The sequence below is a fragment of the Salmo salar genome, chromosome ssa15, assembly GCF_905237065.1.
Source record: "Salmo salar chromosome ssa15, Ssal_v3.1, whole genome shotgun sequence".
NCBI lineage: Eukaryota > Metazoa > Chordata > Actinopteri > Salmoniformes > Salmonidae > Salmo > Salmo salar.
In genome coordinates, this window is record NC_059456.1 from 2,964,584 (window position 1) to 2,982,108 (window position 17,525).

Genomic DNA, 17,525 nt, shown 5'->3' on the forward strand with positions numbered 1-17,525 from the left:
CAGATCATTAATGTACAGGCTGAATAGGAGGGGCCCCATTACTGACCCTTGGGGCACACCCACATCATAGCTGAGAGTGGGAGACAGCTCATTGATCACTCTGACACACTGGGTTCTGCCTTCAAGGTATGATTTCATCCATCTGATGGCTTAGGGGGAAACATTGAACTTGAACAGTTTTGTGATGAGAACCTCATGGTTAATAGTGTCTAGAAACACAGCCATTAATATAGTCAGAGGTCTTTGACAATAAAGAGGAGAGACTGTAGGTGAGCAGGACATCATGAGTGGTCCAAGACAGTATCAATACATCATGTGTGGTCCAAGACGGTATCAATACATCATGTGTGGTCCAAGACAGTATCAATACATCATGTGTGGTCCAAGACAGTATCAATACATAATGTGTGGTCCAAGACAGTATCAATACATCATGTGTGGTCCAAGACAGTATCAATACATCATGTGTGGTCCAAGACAGTATCAATACATCATGTGTGGTCCAAGACAGTATCAATACATCATGTGTGGTTCAAGACAGTATCAATACATCATGAGTGGTCCAAGACAGTATCAATACATCATGTGTGGTCCAAGACAGTATCAATACATCATGTGTGGTCCAAGACAGTATCAATACATAATGTGTGGTCCAAGACAGTATCAATACATCATGTGTGGTCCAAGACAGTATCAATACATCATGTGTGGTCCAAGACGGTATCAATACATCATGTGTGGTCCAAGACAGTATCAATACATCATGTGTGGTCCAAGACAGTATCAATACATCATGTGTGGTCCAAGACAGTATCAATACATCATGTGTGGTCCAAGACAGTATCAATACATCATGTGTGGTCCAAGACAGTATCAATACATCATGTGTGGTCCAAGACAGTATCAATACATCATGTGTGGTCCAAGACAGTATCAATACATCATGTGTGGTCCAAGACAGTATCAATACATCATGTGTGGTTCAAGACAGTATCAATACATCATGAGTGGTCCAAGACAGTATCAATACATCATGTGTGGTCCAAGACAGTATCAATACATCATGTGTGGTCCAAGACAGTATCAATACATAATGTGTGGTCCAAGACAGTATCAATACATCATGTGTGGTCCAAGACAGTATCAATACATCATGTGTGGTCCAAGACAGTATCAATACATCATGTGTGGTTCAAGACAGTATCAATACATCATGTGTGGTCCAAGACAGTATCAATACATCAAAGTGCACTAAGGTTGGGCAACTCTGCTCCTCTGGGGCCTTCTGTCTTTCTTTCAAATCAGCGTCAGGTTTAGACCTGGGTTATCTTGTGTGAACATGCACTCAACCCAGGTCTAAATCTGACGCTATCTTGTGCTCAAATACTGTTGTCTGGATTATTTAGTGACCTGTCCATTTGTATTCCCACAGGGCCTTGACCAAATTGCATATACATAAATTACAGATGACCCTATAAGAAACAGTACAGGTACCTGCATTAGCGTGACCTTTCACCTTTAACCCTGCTGTCATGGAAGACACGATGGTGGTGCGTACGGACGGGAACTCTCTGCTCAAGGCTGTGTTCCTGAGCCGACTGCGTCTGACACGCCTGCTGCTGGAGGGAGGGGCTTACATCAACGAGAGCAACGAGCGCGGCGAGACGCCCCTGATGGTGGCGTGCAAGACGCGCCACACGGACGCACAAAGCGTGCCCAAACACAAGATGGTTCGGTACGTTAACGAGTAGGAACACCGCTCAGCAGAGCAGGAGTGTCCAAATGGGCCAGTGCAGGCTTTTACTACATACAGTTAAACAGCCAAAATAGTTACACACCTGACTTAACACAGTTTGTATTGAAGACTATGATTGGATAATTAGTTAAATCAGGTGCTATGGCTGGAGCAAAATCCTGCACCAAAAACATCCCTTTATGAATAATATTGGCCACCAATGGCCTGCCGTAGTGTCCATAAGACCCTGTACCTCCTCTTCAGGTGTTTATGTTTATGTTGTATTGATCAACATTACATCAACAGGTACCTGCTGGAGAGCGGAGCTGACCCAAATATCCAGGACAAGACCGGTAAGACGGCCCTGATGCATGCCTGTTTGGAACAGGCGGGGGCAGAGGTCCTCTCTCTACTGCTGGGAAGTGGAGCTGACCCCAGCCTGGACGACCACTCTGGCTTCTCAGCACTGGTCTATGCTGTCAACGCAGGGGAGAACGAGGCCCTGAGAGTCCTACTGGATGCCTGCAAGGCCAAGGGCAAGGAGGTAAGGATGTGGGTTTGATTCCACTTGGAAGGGTTGCAAAATTCTGGTAACTTCCCCAGAAATCCTGGTTTGAGGTTTCCTGCTGATCTCCTTCTGATTCCTGGAATCCTCCAACCAGGACTTCTGGACATTTTGGGAAAGTAACCAGAGTTTTGCAACCGTTTGCTGGGGCCACCCATTTGCACCCTCTACTAGAAGTGGCTTTGGATTAAAACCCATCTGATGGCCTTTTATTACAGGTCATCATCATCACCACGGACAAGCTGCCGTCAGGACGCCAGATGACCAAGCAGTACCTGAACGTACCCCCGCCTCCCGACCTGGAGGAGCGCCTGCACTGCACCCCTGGCTCTGCTGCCTGCTGCATGCCCCCCTCAGAGATCCAGCTCCGCACCCCTCCGCAGGGCACCTCAGCCACTGCCTCACCCCAGCCAGGGAGCCCCCTCCTGGGCCTCAGGGAGCACCACCACCAGGGTGGTGGAACAACCATCTCTGGTTCTGCTGGTTCTGGTTCTTCTCAGCCGGGCTCCCCGACCAGGGACCCTAACTTGTTTCGAGGCCCCGGTCCTGGGGTGGTGAAGCTGTTCCATCCCCAGCGGCTCCACTCTGAGCCCTGGGTGCAGCAGAACAAGGCCTCCAGGTAGGTAGCCTAGACTAGGTTAGAGAAGTGCGCCAGCAACTGGAGGGTTACCGGTTTGAATCCTATATCTGTCAGGGAAGAAAATCTGGTCCGGAGTGGGTCGGCAACTGGAGGGTTACCGGTTTGAATCCTATATCTGTCAGGGAAGAAAATCTGGTCCGGAGTGGGTCGGCAACTGGAGGGTTACCGGTTTGAATCTTATATCTGTCAGGGAAGAAAATCTGGTCCGGAGTGGGTCGGCAACTGGAGGGTTATCGGTTTGAATCCTATATCTGTCAGGGAAGAAAATCTGGTCCGGAGTGGGTCGGCAACTGGAGGGTTACCGGTTTGAATCCTATATCTGTCAGGGAAGAAAATCTGGTCCGAAGTGGGTCGGAAACTGGAGGGTTACCGGTTTAAATCCTATATCTGTCAGGGAAGAAAATCTGGTCCGGAGTGGGTCGGCAACTGGAGGGTTACCGGTTTGAATCCTATATCTGTCAGGGAAGAAAATCTGGTCCGGAGTGGGTCGGCAACTGGAGGGTTACCGGTTTGAATCCTATATCTGTCAGGGAAGAAAATCTGGTCCGGAGTGGGTCGGCAACTGGAGGGTTACCGGTTTGAATCCTATATCTGTCAGGGAAGAAAATCTGGTCCGGAGTGGGTCGGCAACTGGAGGGTTGGTGGCATCAGTGTCCTAGATACTATCTCCTGCCCTTGAGCAAGGCAATTTAACCCCTAAACTGCTCACAGGGAACTGCACTAGTAGCTTCCCATTGGTCCAGCCTCTCCAAACAAATATGTATGTGGGTATTCTTCTTCCTCCAGCCTGACCGAGGAGCTGCTGGACATCACCCCAGAGGAAGAGCTCTCCTTCCGGGTCAACAGCCTGGTTTTCTCTGGGTCCGGAAGGGTGGGGCCCGGGGCACATCCGATCGTCGCCCGCCACCAAAGTATCGACCCCAAGGATGCCACGGGGCAGCTGGAGCAGGTCATGATAATAATAAAACAAATAACTTATCATGTGCCTGTATAATAATTAATTAGTATATTTTTTTCTCTTTCAGGTGGTTGGGAGTGAGGGAGGTGGCGGGGGAGGAGGAAGAGGAGGCCTGAGTAGGAAGATGTCTTACGACAGTGCTGCAGCTTATTCCCACCCAAACCTCCTGCACCGGGGGGACGGAGGAAGCTATGGAGGCTACCCCTGTGGCGCCCATGAGCCTGTCCTCCCCGTAAACAAAACCTCTCCAGACTGTTGCCTTCCCAACCTGGCTGTGTCCAGCCTGAGAAATGTGGTCCGCCGCCGCAACATTGGTATAGACCATTACAGCTCTGACTCCCAGCTTCCCCAGTTTGGCAGCCACAGCAGCCACCTAGAGAGTGGAGACTCCTCCAGGTGTGTTGTAGGGGGAACTGAGAAGCGTAAACTGGTCAGTAGTAGATCCTCCACACTGTCGGGCTCCAGGGAGTCCCTGGAGAGTGGTGCCCAGAGAAGAGGCCCTGCAAACCTGGAGAGGAGAGGCTCGGGGGCCCTGCTCCTGGATCACATCTCCCACACCCGCCCGGGGTACCTGCCCCCTCTCAACCCCCACGCACCCATACCCGACATCGGGGTCAGCCCCACCTCAACCTGCCCCAGCCTGAGTGGAAGCACCAAGGCACTGAATCTGAACGGGGGTGTTGCAGGGCTGGGATCAAAGCCTCTTGTCCCCTGTGCTCCTGCCATCCCCAGAGATCTGAAGTCAAAGCAGACACTGCTGAGGAGACACTCCATGCAGACAGAGCAGATTAAACAGCTGGTCAACCTCCAGGAGATAATCCATGCAGACAGAGCAGATTAAACAGCTGTTCAACCTCCATGAGCTCTTTCGGCCAATAAGACGAACGATGCTAGATTGATCCCAGATCTGTTTGTACTGTCTTGTCAATGTTACTCCTTGGCAAAACAGCACAAACCGTTCTGGGACCAGGCTAAAAGGTTGCATTTTCTTTGTGTCTGGCTACTGTGTGCTTGGCTGACTGTGATCGCTTCCTATGTCAAGCATTGTTGCTGCTGTGTGACAATGACATCGTGCTGCTGTGACCATGGCATCGTTAACAAATAACTTCTTACCAGAAGACTTATTGCTCATCCCAGCTTTTTCAATGTGCTTAATTACACTTATTTTGCCAACCAGACTTGTCATTCCATCAAGCTCATGAAGGAATAACGATTGGTGCATCAGGACCATTGAGAACACGCCAGGAAACAGGGCTCTTATTTAATTAATTAATCGATCGATCTCCGTTTGAAGCCTGAGATGCAGAAATTGCATGGCACAACAGACAGAAATGCTTTTAACTAGTGATGTGTTTTTTAAAAATCTATAGTTACAATCGCAATATTATTTTGGGACGATATTACATCGATACTCTTTGCCTTGTAGCGTTAGCTTGCGCTAGTCGGCTGTACCAACGCCAAAACTCCGGTATTTTTCATCCTGTAGCTTGTTCTCCATCTTCTTTTGAAATAGTGAGCCAACATGTTTTCAGCGCTTTTATTTCCATTACGTGTCATAAAGAATTTTCCCATGGCTCTCTTGTCTCTCTGCAGCAGAGCAGTGGAGGCTGGTGGGAGGAGCTAAAAGGTGGACAGGCTCATTGTAATGGCTGGAATTAAATAAATGGTTTAGATATGTTTGTGGTTGATACCGTTCCATTAATTCCATTCCAGCCATTACAATGAGCCCGTCCTTCTATAGCTCCTCCCACCAGCCTCCTCTGCAGCAGACATATACTGAGTATACAAAACATTAAGAACGGCTCTGTCCATGACAGACTGACCAGGTGAAAGCTATGATCTCTTATTGATGTCACTTGTTAAATCCACTTCAATCAGTGTAGATGAAGGGGAGGAGACAAGTTAAAGAAGGATTTTTAAGCCTTGAGACAATTGAGACATGGATTGTATTCGTGTGCCATTCAGAGGGTGAATGGGCAAGACAAAATATTTAAGTGTATTTGAACAGGGTATGGTAGTAGGTGCCAGGGGCACCGGTTTGAGTGTGTTAAGAACTGCAACGCTGCTGGGTTTTTCATGCTCAACAGTTTCCCGTGTACATCAAGAATGGTCCAGCACACGAAGGACATCCAGCCATCTTGACACAACTGTGGGAAGCATTGGAGTCAACATGGGCCAGCATCCCTGTGGAACACTTGACACCTTGTAGAGTCCACGCCCTGACGAATTGAGGCTGTTCTGAGGGCAAAGGGGGGTGCAACTCAATATTAGGAAGGTGTTCTTAATGTTTGGTATACTCAGAGTATAGTGAGCAATGTTTGGGACATAAAAAAATCGCAATAACATCGCAGTATCGAATCGTAATACATATAGAATCGTGAGAATCACAATGCATATCGTATCGGCACCTAAGTGTCATGATAATATCGTATAGTGAGGTCCCTGCCAATTCCCAGCCCTACTTTTAACACATGGAATGAATTGGAATGAACTTTGTTGCAAGCCTTGAATTCTATAAACTCTCTGACAAGGACAGAATCTTCAAAGGGAAGGGGAAAGTGGGGCATTCTCTAACTAAATCATTCTCTGACTAAATCAATGACAGACTGAACGGAGTTGGCAAGACAGCACAAACACATCTGGGACTCAAGCGAACTCCTCTGACTGTCGAAGATCAAACTCACTAAGGAAAATGTACGCGTCAAAAGGGAAGAACGAAAACAAAAAAATGAAAACAAGACGATCAAGCTTCTTGACAATAAGGAGCAATGTTCTGCTTTAAAGTGATTAGTAAGAATTTCAGAGCATCCAATTATTGTCTTTACATTTTATTCAACAGGGTTGTTTTGTACACCATTTGACGAGGTAGTTGTGTTACCTTACACGTGTTCTGTTGTGCTCCTTCACTGCTAATTAAATACGTATTTTTAAGCTGAACAGGAAGTTTCAAGGGTGTCATCTTATATATAATGTATTAATATAATATGTATTCATATATATGTATTCATATATAATGTATTAATATAATATATTAATATAATATGTATTCATATACAGTGAGGGAAAAAAGTATTTGATCCCCTGCTGATTTTGTACGTTTGCCCACTGACAAAGAAATGATCAGTCTTTCATTTTAATGGTAGGTTTATTTGAACGGTGAGAGACAGAATAACAAAAAAATTCAGAAAAACACATGTCAAAAATGTTATAAATTGATTTGCATTTTAATGAGGGAAATAAGTATTTGACCCCTCTGCAAAACATGACCTAGTACTTGGTGGCAAAACCCTTGTTGGCAATCACAGAGGTCAGATGTTTCTTGTAGTTGGCCAACAGGTTTGCACACATCTCAGGAGGGATTTTGTCCCACTCCCCTCTTTGCAGATCTTCTTCAAGTCATTAAGGTTTCGAGGCTGACGTTTGGCAACTCGAACCTTCAGCTCCCTCCACAGATTTTCTATGGGATTAAGGTCTGGAGACTGGCTAGGCCACTCCAGGACCTTAATGTGCTTCTTCTTGAACCACTCCTTTGTTGCCTTGGCCGTGTGTTTTGGGTCATTGTCATGCTGGAATACCCATCCACGACCCATTTTCAATGCCCTGGCTGAGGGAAGGAGGTTCTCACACAAGATTTGATGGTACATGGCCCCGTCCATCGTCCCTTTGATGCGGTGAAGTTGTCCTGTCCCCTTAGCAGAAAAACACCCTCAAAGCATAATGTTTCCACCTCCATGTTTGACGGTGGGGATGGTGTTCTTGGGGTCATAGGCAGCATTCCTCCTCCTCCAAACACGGCGAGTTGAGTTGATGCCAAAGAGCTCCATTTTGGTCTCATCTGACCACAACACTTTCACCCAGTTGTCCTCTGAATCATTCAGATGTTCATTGGCAAACTTCAGACGGGCATGTATATGTGCTTTCTTGAGCAGGGGGACCTTGCAGGCGCTGCAGGATTTCAGTCCTTCACGGCGTAGTGTTACCAATTGTTTTCTTGGTGACTATGGTCCCAGCTGCCTTGAGATCATTGACAAGATCCTCCTGTGTAGTTCTGGGCTGATTCCTCACCGTTTTCATGATCATTGCAACTCCACGAGATGAGCTCTTGCATGGAGCCCCAGGCCGAGGGAGATTGACAGTTCTTTTGTGTTTCTTCCATTTGCGAATAATCGCACCAACTGTTCTCACCTTCTCACCAAGCTGCTTGGCGATGGTCTTGTAGCCCATTCCAGCCTTGTGTAGGTCCACAATCTTGTCCCTGATATCCTTGGACAGCTCTTTGGTCTTGGCCATGGTGGAGAGTTTGGAATCTGATTGATTGATTGCTTCTGTGGACAGGTGTCTTTTATACAGGTAACAAGCTGAGATTAGGAGCACTCCCTTTAAGAGTGTGCTCCGAATCTCAGCTCGTTACCTGTATAAAAGACACCTGGGAGCCAGAAATCTTTCTGATTGAGAGGGGGTCAAATACGTATTTCCCTCATTAAAATGAAAATCAATTTATAACATTTTTGACATGTGTTTTTCTGGATTTTTTTGTTGTTATTCTGTCTCTCACTGTTCAAATAAACCTACCATTAAAATGAAAGACTGATCATTTCTTTGTCAGTGGGCAAACGTACAAAATCAGCAGGGGATCAAATACTTTCTTCTCTCACTGTATAACGTATTAATATAATGTATTAATATAATATGTATTCATATATAACATATTAATATAATATGTATTAATATAATGTATTAATATAATATAGTAATATAATGTATTCATATATGTATTAATATAATACAATGCATTAATATAATATATATGTATTAAAATAATACAATGTATTAATATAATGTAGGCATATGTATTCATATAATGTATTCATATATATGTATTAATATATATTCATATAATGTATTAATATAATATTCTAATGTATTAATATAATATTTTCATATAATATATTAATATAATGTAGTCATAATATATTCATATGTATTAATATAACATATTTATATAGAATGTATTAATATAATACATTAATATATAATGTATTAATATAATACATTAATATATAATGCAGGGGTTCTTAAACTTTTTCAGCCTAGGACACAAATGACAAATCCTGTTTTCCTGGGACCCAAGCTTAGGAAAATATGCAACTATATGTACAAATTGGTACATTTCATTGCCCTTATGCCTAAAAAAAATGCAATATAGACAAAAAACAATAACAATGAAATACCCCATAGATTTATTTTCATGTTTATTTTTCCCCATTCAAAACACTCTTACATATCTGTCTAGGTTGGAACTGTTGCTGTTAAAACACTATAAATCATTTTCATTCTAAACTGGAATAAACTGATTGATCACATCACACAGATATATAAACAGAACACACGTGGCGTGTCATGTGGCGTTTAATCAAAAGCTTTGATTTGGGAATTCTAAATTCCAACAGAACAAAGTGTATAAATCAATATCAAATATTTCAATGCCCTTGGACACGGGAAAAATGGGTCACCTTTTTTTAAACACAAATTCTACCTGATTCAAAGTACCGACAGGCTTTTTGACCGTGCAACCCTAAGTAACAGTACAGATTAAAACTAAAACAAAAAAACAGGTCTACTGTACATCTTACTGTATACATTATTGTTGATTGAAAGTCTAGGTTTGAACTGTTGCTGTTAAAATACAATACATATATTTTATTCTGAACTGGAATAAACTGATTGATCACGTCGCACAGATCAGAAAACACACAACCCTAATGAGAGGTGTGTGGCTGGTTGAAGATTCAACAAGCAGGTCTATTCTGGACTCTGCTTTAGACAGTGCAACACTGAAGTCATGCTCAGCATTGACACTGTTTCTGTACTTGAGAACCCTGACTTGCATAGGTATGTGGTGCCAAACTGGATCAGAACATACACTGCTTTCTCAGTCAGGCTGGAGGCCGCTTCCTGCTGTAGATGAACAACCCACAACTGTATGAGTGTTTGCCTCAAAAAGCATTTTGCTTCAATCAGTTAATTGCAGTTCAGAATTAAAATTACTTGTATTTTAACAACAACAGTTCCAACCTAGTCTTGTTTTCAACAATAATTTCTACAGTAAAATGTACAGTAGGCATGAATTTGTCATCATCTGTACTGTTACTAGGGTTGCAGTCAGTAGCTAGCTAGCTATTAGCTGTGTAACGTTACAAGGCAAGGAGGATTGTTTGAAAGAGAAACTCACATCTACTACTATGAGATATTACTCCCTTATTTCTACTTATCATCACCTGTTATACAATGACAACAATGCCTTGCTAGTTGACATAGTTTTCTGAATCATTCTGCCCTGTTCTGAACTAACTCCCTGGGTTTACCGTCGTGTTGTGCTTGGATGTTTAGTCAGGACGTGTCGTTTTATTCATTTGTTCCTTTTGAGAGACTCATTACTAAGCACTTCCCCACACATTGTGGGCGCTCCTTGTTATTTCTCAAAGTTTGTATGGAAGAGACAAAAAAAAAGAAAGTCGTCACTGTATTTTGCGTTTCATTCAGATTGAGCTCAGTCATTATTTGTAGCAAGCATGAGTCCATGTAATGACGGCGGTGAGTGATGGCGAGTGGGAATAACAAGTCAGTGGCTTGAACGACAGCGCTGCAGCGTGGGGGTCGCCGACTGATCTTCAAGAGAACTGCAGTATAAAAGATCCGGTAAACCTCGAAGCACACGGGCATCTCCCTCTACCACTAGCGCAGCTACCGAACGGAGCAGAGACCGCTGCTAAGCAGAGAGAGCACTGAACCGAGAGAGCAGATGGACTTGGCCAAATCAATTACAGTAATTCATGAAATAATTACACATTTACGTCACCAGCCACCATTATCAGGTCCGCGACCCATACTTTAAGAAACGCTGATATAATCTATTAATATCATGTATTCATATATAACGTATTAATATCATGTATTATTTGAAAAACTCATTGATATGAAAAATATTTTTTTGGGACAAATGTTCAAGGTAAATGTTTTCTTCAAACTGAAAACATTCTGCTACATCGTGATCCTGAATGTGGCCCTGATTTCACTTCAGAAATTGTAACTATTGTCTTTGACTTCTGAATGGTTAATTGGTCTTAAATAGTTCATTGGTCTTGTGTCACTCCAGTAAAATCCAGTCTGCTAAAGTCCTCTTCAACTAGTTTAGCTTTGAGAATCAGTTTCATCTGACTCCTTTCACAGGCCTGGCACCCCCATTCCTTACATCTGATTGAAAAGCACTGGTCCCTATGTCTCTGGTCAAAAGTAGTGCGTTACATAAGGGAATAGGTTGTACAACTGTTGTCCTTTCACGACTAGTCTTCTGAGCACTGGGCCCATATTCAGAAGTGCTGATCTAGGATCTGTTTTGACCTTTAAGATCATAAGGCCCAGGGCGATCAAATAAAATGTTATTCCTCACATGCTTCGTTAAAACAACAGGTGTAGACTAACAGTGAAATGCTTACTTACGTGCCCTTCCCCAACAATGCAGGGAGACAAATAGATATATATATATATATATATATATATTTTTTTTTAAATAACACAAGATCAGTAGCCTGTTAGTCCTCTGAGCTGTGCCCTCTGTGAGTCCAGCAGGTCGTAATATATCCTGGTCTTGTCGATGTCGCTCCTGTAAGGCAGTAGGTCCTTTACAACTAAGACATCAGTGTGGCCAGTCCACACCGTCAGGCTGTACCTAGGAGAGGGAACAGGACAGACAGGGTTATCCACACCGTCAGGCTGTACCTAGGAGAGGGAACAGAACAGACAGGGTTATCCACACCGTCAGGCTGTACCTAGGAGAGGGAACAGAACAGACAGGGTTATCCACACCGTCAGGCTGTACCTTGGAGAGGGAACAGAACAGACAGGGTTATCCACACCGTCAGGCTGTACCTCGGAGAGGGAACAGAACAGACAGGGTTATCCACACCGTCAGGCTGTACCTCGGAGAGGGAACAGAACAGACAGGGTTATCCACACCGTCAGGCTGTACCTAGGAGAGGGAACAGAACAGACAGGGTTATCCACACCGTCAGGCTGTACCTCGGAGAGGGAACAGAACAGACAGGGTTATCCACACCGTCAGGCTGTACCTAGGAGAGGGAACAGAACAGACAGGGTTATCCACACCGTCAGGCTGTACCTCGGAGAGGGAACAGAACAGACAGGGTTATCCACACCGTCAGGCTGTACCTAGGAGAGGGAACAGAACAGACAGGGTTATCCACACCGTCAGGCTGTACCTCGGAGAGGGAACAGAACAGACAGGGTTATCCACACCGTCAGGCTGTACCTCGGAGAGGGAACAGAACAGACAGGGTTATCCACACCGTCAGGCTGTACCTCGGAGAGGGAACAGAACAGACAGGGTTATCCACACCGTCAGGCTGTACCTCGGAGAGGGAACAGAACAGACAGGGTTATCCACACCGTCAGGCTGTACCTCGGAGAGGGAACAGAACAGACAGGGTTATCCACACCGTCAGGCTGTACCTAGGAGAGGGAACAGAACAGACAGGGTTATCCACACCGTCAGGCTGTACCTCGGAGAGGGAACAGAACAGACAGTGTTATCCACACCGTCAGGCTGTACCTCGGAGAGGGAACAGAACAGACAGGGTTATCCACACCGTCAGGCTGTACCTCGGAGAGGGAACAGAACAGACAGGGTTATCCACACCGTCAGGCTGTACCTCGGAGAGGGAACAGAACAGACAGGGTTATCCACACCGTCAGGCTGTACCTCGGAGAGGGAACAGAACAGACAGGGTTATCCACACCGTCAGGCTGTACCTAGGAGAGGGAACAGAACAGACAGGGTTATCCACACCGTCAGGCTGTACCTCGGAGAGGGAACAGAACAGACAGGGTTATCCACACCGTCAGGCTGTACCTCGGAGAGGGAACAGAACAGACAGGGTTATCCACACCGTCAGGCTGTACCTCGGAGAGGGAACAGAACAGACAGGGTTATCCACACCGTCAGGCTGTACCTCGGAGAGGGAACAGAACAGACAGGGTTATCCACACCGTCAGGCTGTACCTAGGAGAGGGAACAGAACAGACAGGGTTATCCACACCGTCAGGCTGTACCTAGGAGAGGGAACAGAACAGACAGGGTTATCCACACCGTCAGGCTGTACCTAGGAGAGGGAACAGAACAGACAGGGTTATCCACACCGTCAGGCTGTACCTAGGAGAGGGAACAGAACAGACAGGGTTATCCACACCGTCAGGCTGTACCTCGGAGAGGGAACAGAACAGACAGGGTTATCCACACCGTCAGGCTGTACCTAGGAGAGGGAACAGAACAGACAGGGTTATCCACACCGTCAGGCTGTACCTAGGAGAGGGAACAGAACAGACAGGGTTATCCACACCGTCAGGCTGTACCTCGGAGAGGGAACAGAACAGACAGAATCAGATCACAGATCTTTATTTTCTGTCGGCTGGTCACTGAAATGTGCTTTGCCTACAAAAGGTCCTGGGAGCAGCTGATTAGTAGAATCAGGTGTTTAAGCAGGGCTGGAACAACATCCTGGGATCTCATGCTATTAGATCTGAAAGAAATAATCATTAGCTTGCAGACCCCCAAGCCTTAAGACTCCTGAACAGCTAATCAAATGGCTACCCAGACTATTTGCATTGCCCCCCTATTTGCATTGGAGGGATAGAGAGGAGAGAGTAGAGGACAGATGGAAGCGATAGAGAGGAGGGCAGGGGATAGAGGGATAGACTGAAGGAGAGGGATAGAATAAAGAGGAGCGTAGTGGACGGATAGAGACGAGAACATGGATTAGTGTGGAGCTTTGTGCCACAGAAAGAATGTATTAAAGTGAACCGAGGCAGGCATCTATATCCTAATCAAACCACTGTTGTTTAACAGTCAGGCATAATTACTGACTCCTGCTAACCTTTCTGACCTGTTGCCCATCTGAACCATAAGTCTGTGCTTCACAAAACTGGGTTAGCCTGCTGAGCTAAAGCCTAGCTGTTCAACACTTGGGCAAGGTTTCTTATCATGCAAGTTCGGCCCACCGAATCACTTCTGTTGCAAGGTCTCCCTTTGAAAAGAGGCTTTTCTGTGACGTCCTGGGGTGGCACGTAGCCTAGTGGTTAGAGCGTTGTGCCAGTAACCGAAAGGTTGCTAGATCGAATCCCCGAGCTGACAAGGTAAAAATCTGTCGTTGTGCCCCCGAACAAGGCAGTTAACCCACTAAGAATTTGTTCTTAACTGACTTGTCTAGTTAAACAAAGGTAACATAAAATCAAACCTTTCTGACTGCTGTAGAAGCCAGTGTAGCTGGGAGAATGACTGGGCCAGGAGGGCCGCTCTGACAGGGAAGGTGACTGGATGTGTTAGGGTCCGACACACTGCCTCCATCTCCCTCACCATCTCCCAGCTGTACCCTATGGAGCAGAGAAGTTAAGACATCATAAGGCTCCTACATACTTATGTGTTATTAAACATTATACCTGCAAATGATATTTACCAGGTAAGATGAATGACTACAGCCACGTAAACATGACGTAAACACCAGCTCATCTGTGTTCAGGTAACTCACCTGGGTTGTGTGTATCTGCAGTCCAGCCCGTTGTCCAGCCCAGGGAGAGAACGTCACCATGGGAACCAGGGGTTACAGCTGCCTCCAGGAAGACTTTGGGGTCAAGGGGTGTGGCCTTGCCTCCAGGGCCTGGCAGGATGTCAGCGTTGATCCACACAGGACCACGGAGCTCAGCCCGAACCTTTTCTAATAACACCATGGATGGAGCGACCGCTGCCAGGCTGGGATGAAGAACCAATGGGATCACACAAAACTGACAGAAAATTATACGGACGGTTTCCTGAACACAATTTAACCCTGGTCCTGGATTGGAAAATCTCCACTGAAATATACTGAACAAAAAATATTTAAAAAAAACGCAACATGCAACAATCTCTACAATTTTACTGAGTTACAGTTCATAAGGAAAATCAGTCGATTTAAATACATTCATTAGGCCCTAATCTATGGATTTCACATGACTGGGAATACAGATATGCATCTGTTGGTCACAGATACTGTTTTTAAAAAAGGTAAGGGGCGTGGATCCTAAAACCAGTCAGTATCTGGTGTGACCACCATTTGCCTCATGCAGCGCGACACATCTCCTTCACATAGAGTTGATCAGGCTGTTGATTGTGGCCTGTTGTCCCACTCCTTTTCAATGGCTGTGTGAAGTTGCTGGATATTGGCGGGAACTGGAACACGCTGTCGTACACGTCGATCCAGAGCATCCCAAACATGCTCAATGGGTGACATGTCTGGTGAGTATGCAGGCCATGGAAGAACTGGGACATTTTCAACATCCAGGAATTGTGTACAGATCCTTGCGACATGGGGCCGTGCATTAACATGCTGAAACATGAGGTGTTGGCGGCAGATCAATGGCACGACAATAGGTCTCAGGATCTCGTCACTGTATCTCTGTGCATTGAAATTTCCGTCAATAAAATGCAATTGTGTTCGTAGCTTATGCCTGCCCATACCACAACGTTGACATAAGCAAACCTCTCGCCCACACAACGCCATACACGTGGTTTGCGAGTGTGAGGGCGGTTGGACGTACTGCCAAATTCTCTAAAACAACCTTGGTAGGCGGCTTATGGTAGAGATATGAACATTACATTTTCTGGCAACAGCTCTGGTGGACATTCCTGCAGTCAGCATGCCAATTGCACGCTCTGTCAATACTTGAGTCATCTGCAGCATTGTGTTGTGTGACAAAACTGCACATTTTAGAGTGGCCGTTTATTGTCCCTAGCACAAGGTGCACCTGTGTAATTATCATACTGTTTAATCAGATTATTGATAATCAGCAGCTTTTTATGCACATAGAACATTTCTTGGATCTTACATGTTGCATTTATATTTTTGTTCAGTGTAGCATTTAGTCCAGAAAATAGGCTCTGTGCACCAATGTGTCGGCGGAAACACCGTCCAACTGGCGACCGTGTCAGCGTGCATGCGCCCGGCCCGCCACACGTGTTGCTAGAGCGTGATTGGACAAGGACATCCCAGCCTTAAAGCACTGCGCGACTCGGGGCTCTTAACAAAACTCCCCCAGTCAGAAGATACTATCGTCAATAGGCACTAAAGCATTAGCATCTATGAATGGTGGTAGCTCCTGCACTATGTGCCGATCAGGCTCAGACAGGCTACTTACTTTATGACAGGTTGTACGATACTCTATCATACTTACAGGTAATACACAAATGAGAGTACATCTATAGCTAGTTAAATATAACAAAAAGTATAACAAGTACTACACAAAAATTTGTAGAAAGATCGTTCACCTTTTGAAGTCTAGCTTTATCCCTTTGTGTGATGCCTTGACCTCCTTCAGCCAATCACGCAGCGTGACATCACTGTCGGTCTCAGGAGGATGAGCCATGATTGGCTCTTTAGGGTCGTGACTCCTCAGAAGTATGTCTGCCTCTATCATGTGGGCGGAGCCTTGGTGTATGGATAGGAAATACAGAATGAGCTAATTAATTGATGCACTGCATCTTGACAACCAGATAACTCCCTGGGTTACGTTGTGAACAAGTCACTTATGTATTTCTAATAGAGCCTCAACTTTCCACAGAATTATACAACATCTCTATAGGAATAATGGGCCTGTGTAAAGACAGGCAGCTTATGGCAACATAATGAATACAACCATATCCACTCTGAATTATTTGTTAACTCTCTCCATCCAAGGTGGTCTTACTCTGTAGTGCCTCTGTGATTTTTTTCTTGCTGTTGGCAGCATGGGCCCATTCAATATCTGCTGCATCCTTTACCTGGATCTTCCCCTGGCTGAGAAAATACTCCAAAGTCTGGTCAGTCATCAGTTCTAGACATGGACAGGAAATATGGGTTGTCATTCACTAATTAGCACAGCCACAAAGTTAAAATGGGCTATATCGTAAAAATTCATGAAAACAAAAAATAGCTTTTAGGTCTGAAATATAAGCTTAGGGTTAGGCATAGGGTTAGCAGTGTGGTTAATGTTAGGTTTAAAATCAGATTTTAAGATACCTTTTCTTTATTTATTAGTCCATCACGAATCACTAGGCTACCTGCATATTAAATGTGCTTATACTACTGTCAGCTATTAACATAGCTAGCTACTGTTACGCACAATACATTAAACTAGCCTGTTATATATGCCTGTGTAACAGTAATACTGGAGAGTAATTTAGTGCGTTTAGAGAGCATGCTAGCCTACCTGTGGATTTCTCTGGCGTTTTAGACTCCAAATTCCAGACGACACACAATAAAAAGCCGCAAGTCAATATAAGAACAATAACTCGTGCACGAAATAAACGGATTAAACTTGGGCTATTTAAAACAGCCATTAAATATTGCAAAATGCATGTGAAATACTGCAGAAACAAAGTTGATTTTGTTCAAAAGTGCGCTGCTTCCGTGATCATCTTATTCTATGATGTAATGGCGGTCCGCAAACCAACGTTAAAGGTGCATGCCGCCACCTACTGTGCTGGAGTGTGTGGTCAATCACGGTTTACAACATTTCTTAATCCTCCTACCTAACTCAGGAC

The 17,525-nt window shown here is 44.9% G+C and overlaps 2 protein-coding genes across 3 annotated transcripts; one reads left to right on the forward strand and one right to left on the reverse strand.

Annotated features, from left to right (window-relative positions):
- Positions 1-1,439: 1,439 nt before the first annotated feature.
- Positions 1,440-5,490, forward strand: ankrd34bb (ankyrin repeat domain 34Bb). The gene is made up of 5 exons (XM_014143443.2): positions 1,440-1,735; positions 2,042-2,279; positions 2,519-2,919; positions 3,727-3,889; positions 3,966-5,490. Exons 1-5 carry the CDS (start codon positions 1,533-1,535, stop codon positions 4,737-4,739), a joined length of 1,779 nt encoding a protein of 592 aa, XP_013998918.1. The 5' UTR covers positions 1,440-1,532; the 3' UTR covers positions 4,740-5,490.
- A 3,643-nt stretch (positions 5,491-9,133) lies between these two features.
- Positions 9,134-17,426, reverse strand: fam151b (family with sequence similarity 151 member B). 2 transcript variants are annotated; one of them, XM_045695355.1, is made up of 6 exons: positions 17,192-17,426; positions 16,691-16,816; positions 16,272-16,431; positions 14,500-14,720; positions 14,209-14,344; positions 9,134-11,627 (listed from the first exon to the last, which is right to left on the reverse strand). In XM_045695355.1, the coding sequence occupies exons 1-6, from the start codon at positions 17,319-17,321 to the stop codon at positions 11,480-11,482; spliced, it is 921 nt and encodes a 306-aa protein (XP_045551311.1). In that variant the 5' UTR covers positions 17,322-17,426; the 3' UTR covers positions 9,134-11,479. The 2 variants fall into 2 exon arrangements, with proteins under 2 accessions (XP_045551311.1, XP_045551312.1); XM_045695356.1 differs by lacking the exon at positions 9,134-11,627 and adding an exon at positions 11,644-13,327.
- Between the last annotated feature and the right edge of the window lie 99 nt (positions 17,427-17,525).

Bases quoted from the DNA above. Each gene is read 5' to 3' on its own strand.
- fam151b (XM_045695355.1), bottom strand. From the start codon at position 17,321: ATGGCTGTTTTAAATAGCCCAAGTTTAATCCGTTTATTTCGTGCACGA. The intron at 16,817-17,191 runs GTAGGCTAGCAT...GTCCATGTCTAG, and splicing joins AACGCCAGAGAAATCCACAG to AACTGATGACTGACCAGACT. The intron at 14,345-14,499 runs GTGAGTTACCTG...TCTGCTCCATAG, and splicing joins TGCAGATACACACAACCCAG to GGTACAGCTGGGAGATGGTG.
- ankrd34bb (XM_014143443.2), top strand. From the start codon at position 1,533: ATGGAAGACACGATGGTGGTGCGTACGGACGGGAACTCTCTGCTCAAG. The intron at 2,920-3,726 runs GTAGGTAGCCTA...TTCTTCCTCCAG, and splicing joins CAGCAGAACAAGGCCTCCAG to CCTGACCGAGGAGCTGCTGG. The intron at 3,890-3,965 runs GTCATGATAATA...TTTCTCTTTCAG, and splicing joins CCACGGGGCAGCTGGAGCAG to GTGGTTGGGAGTGAGGGAGG.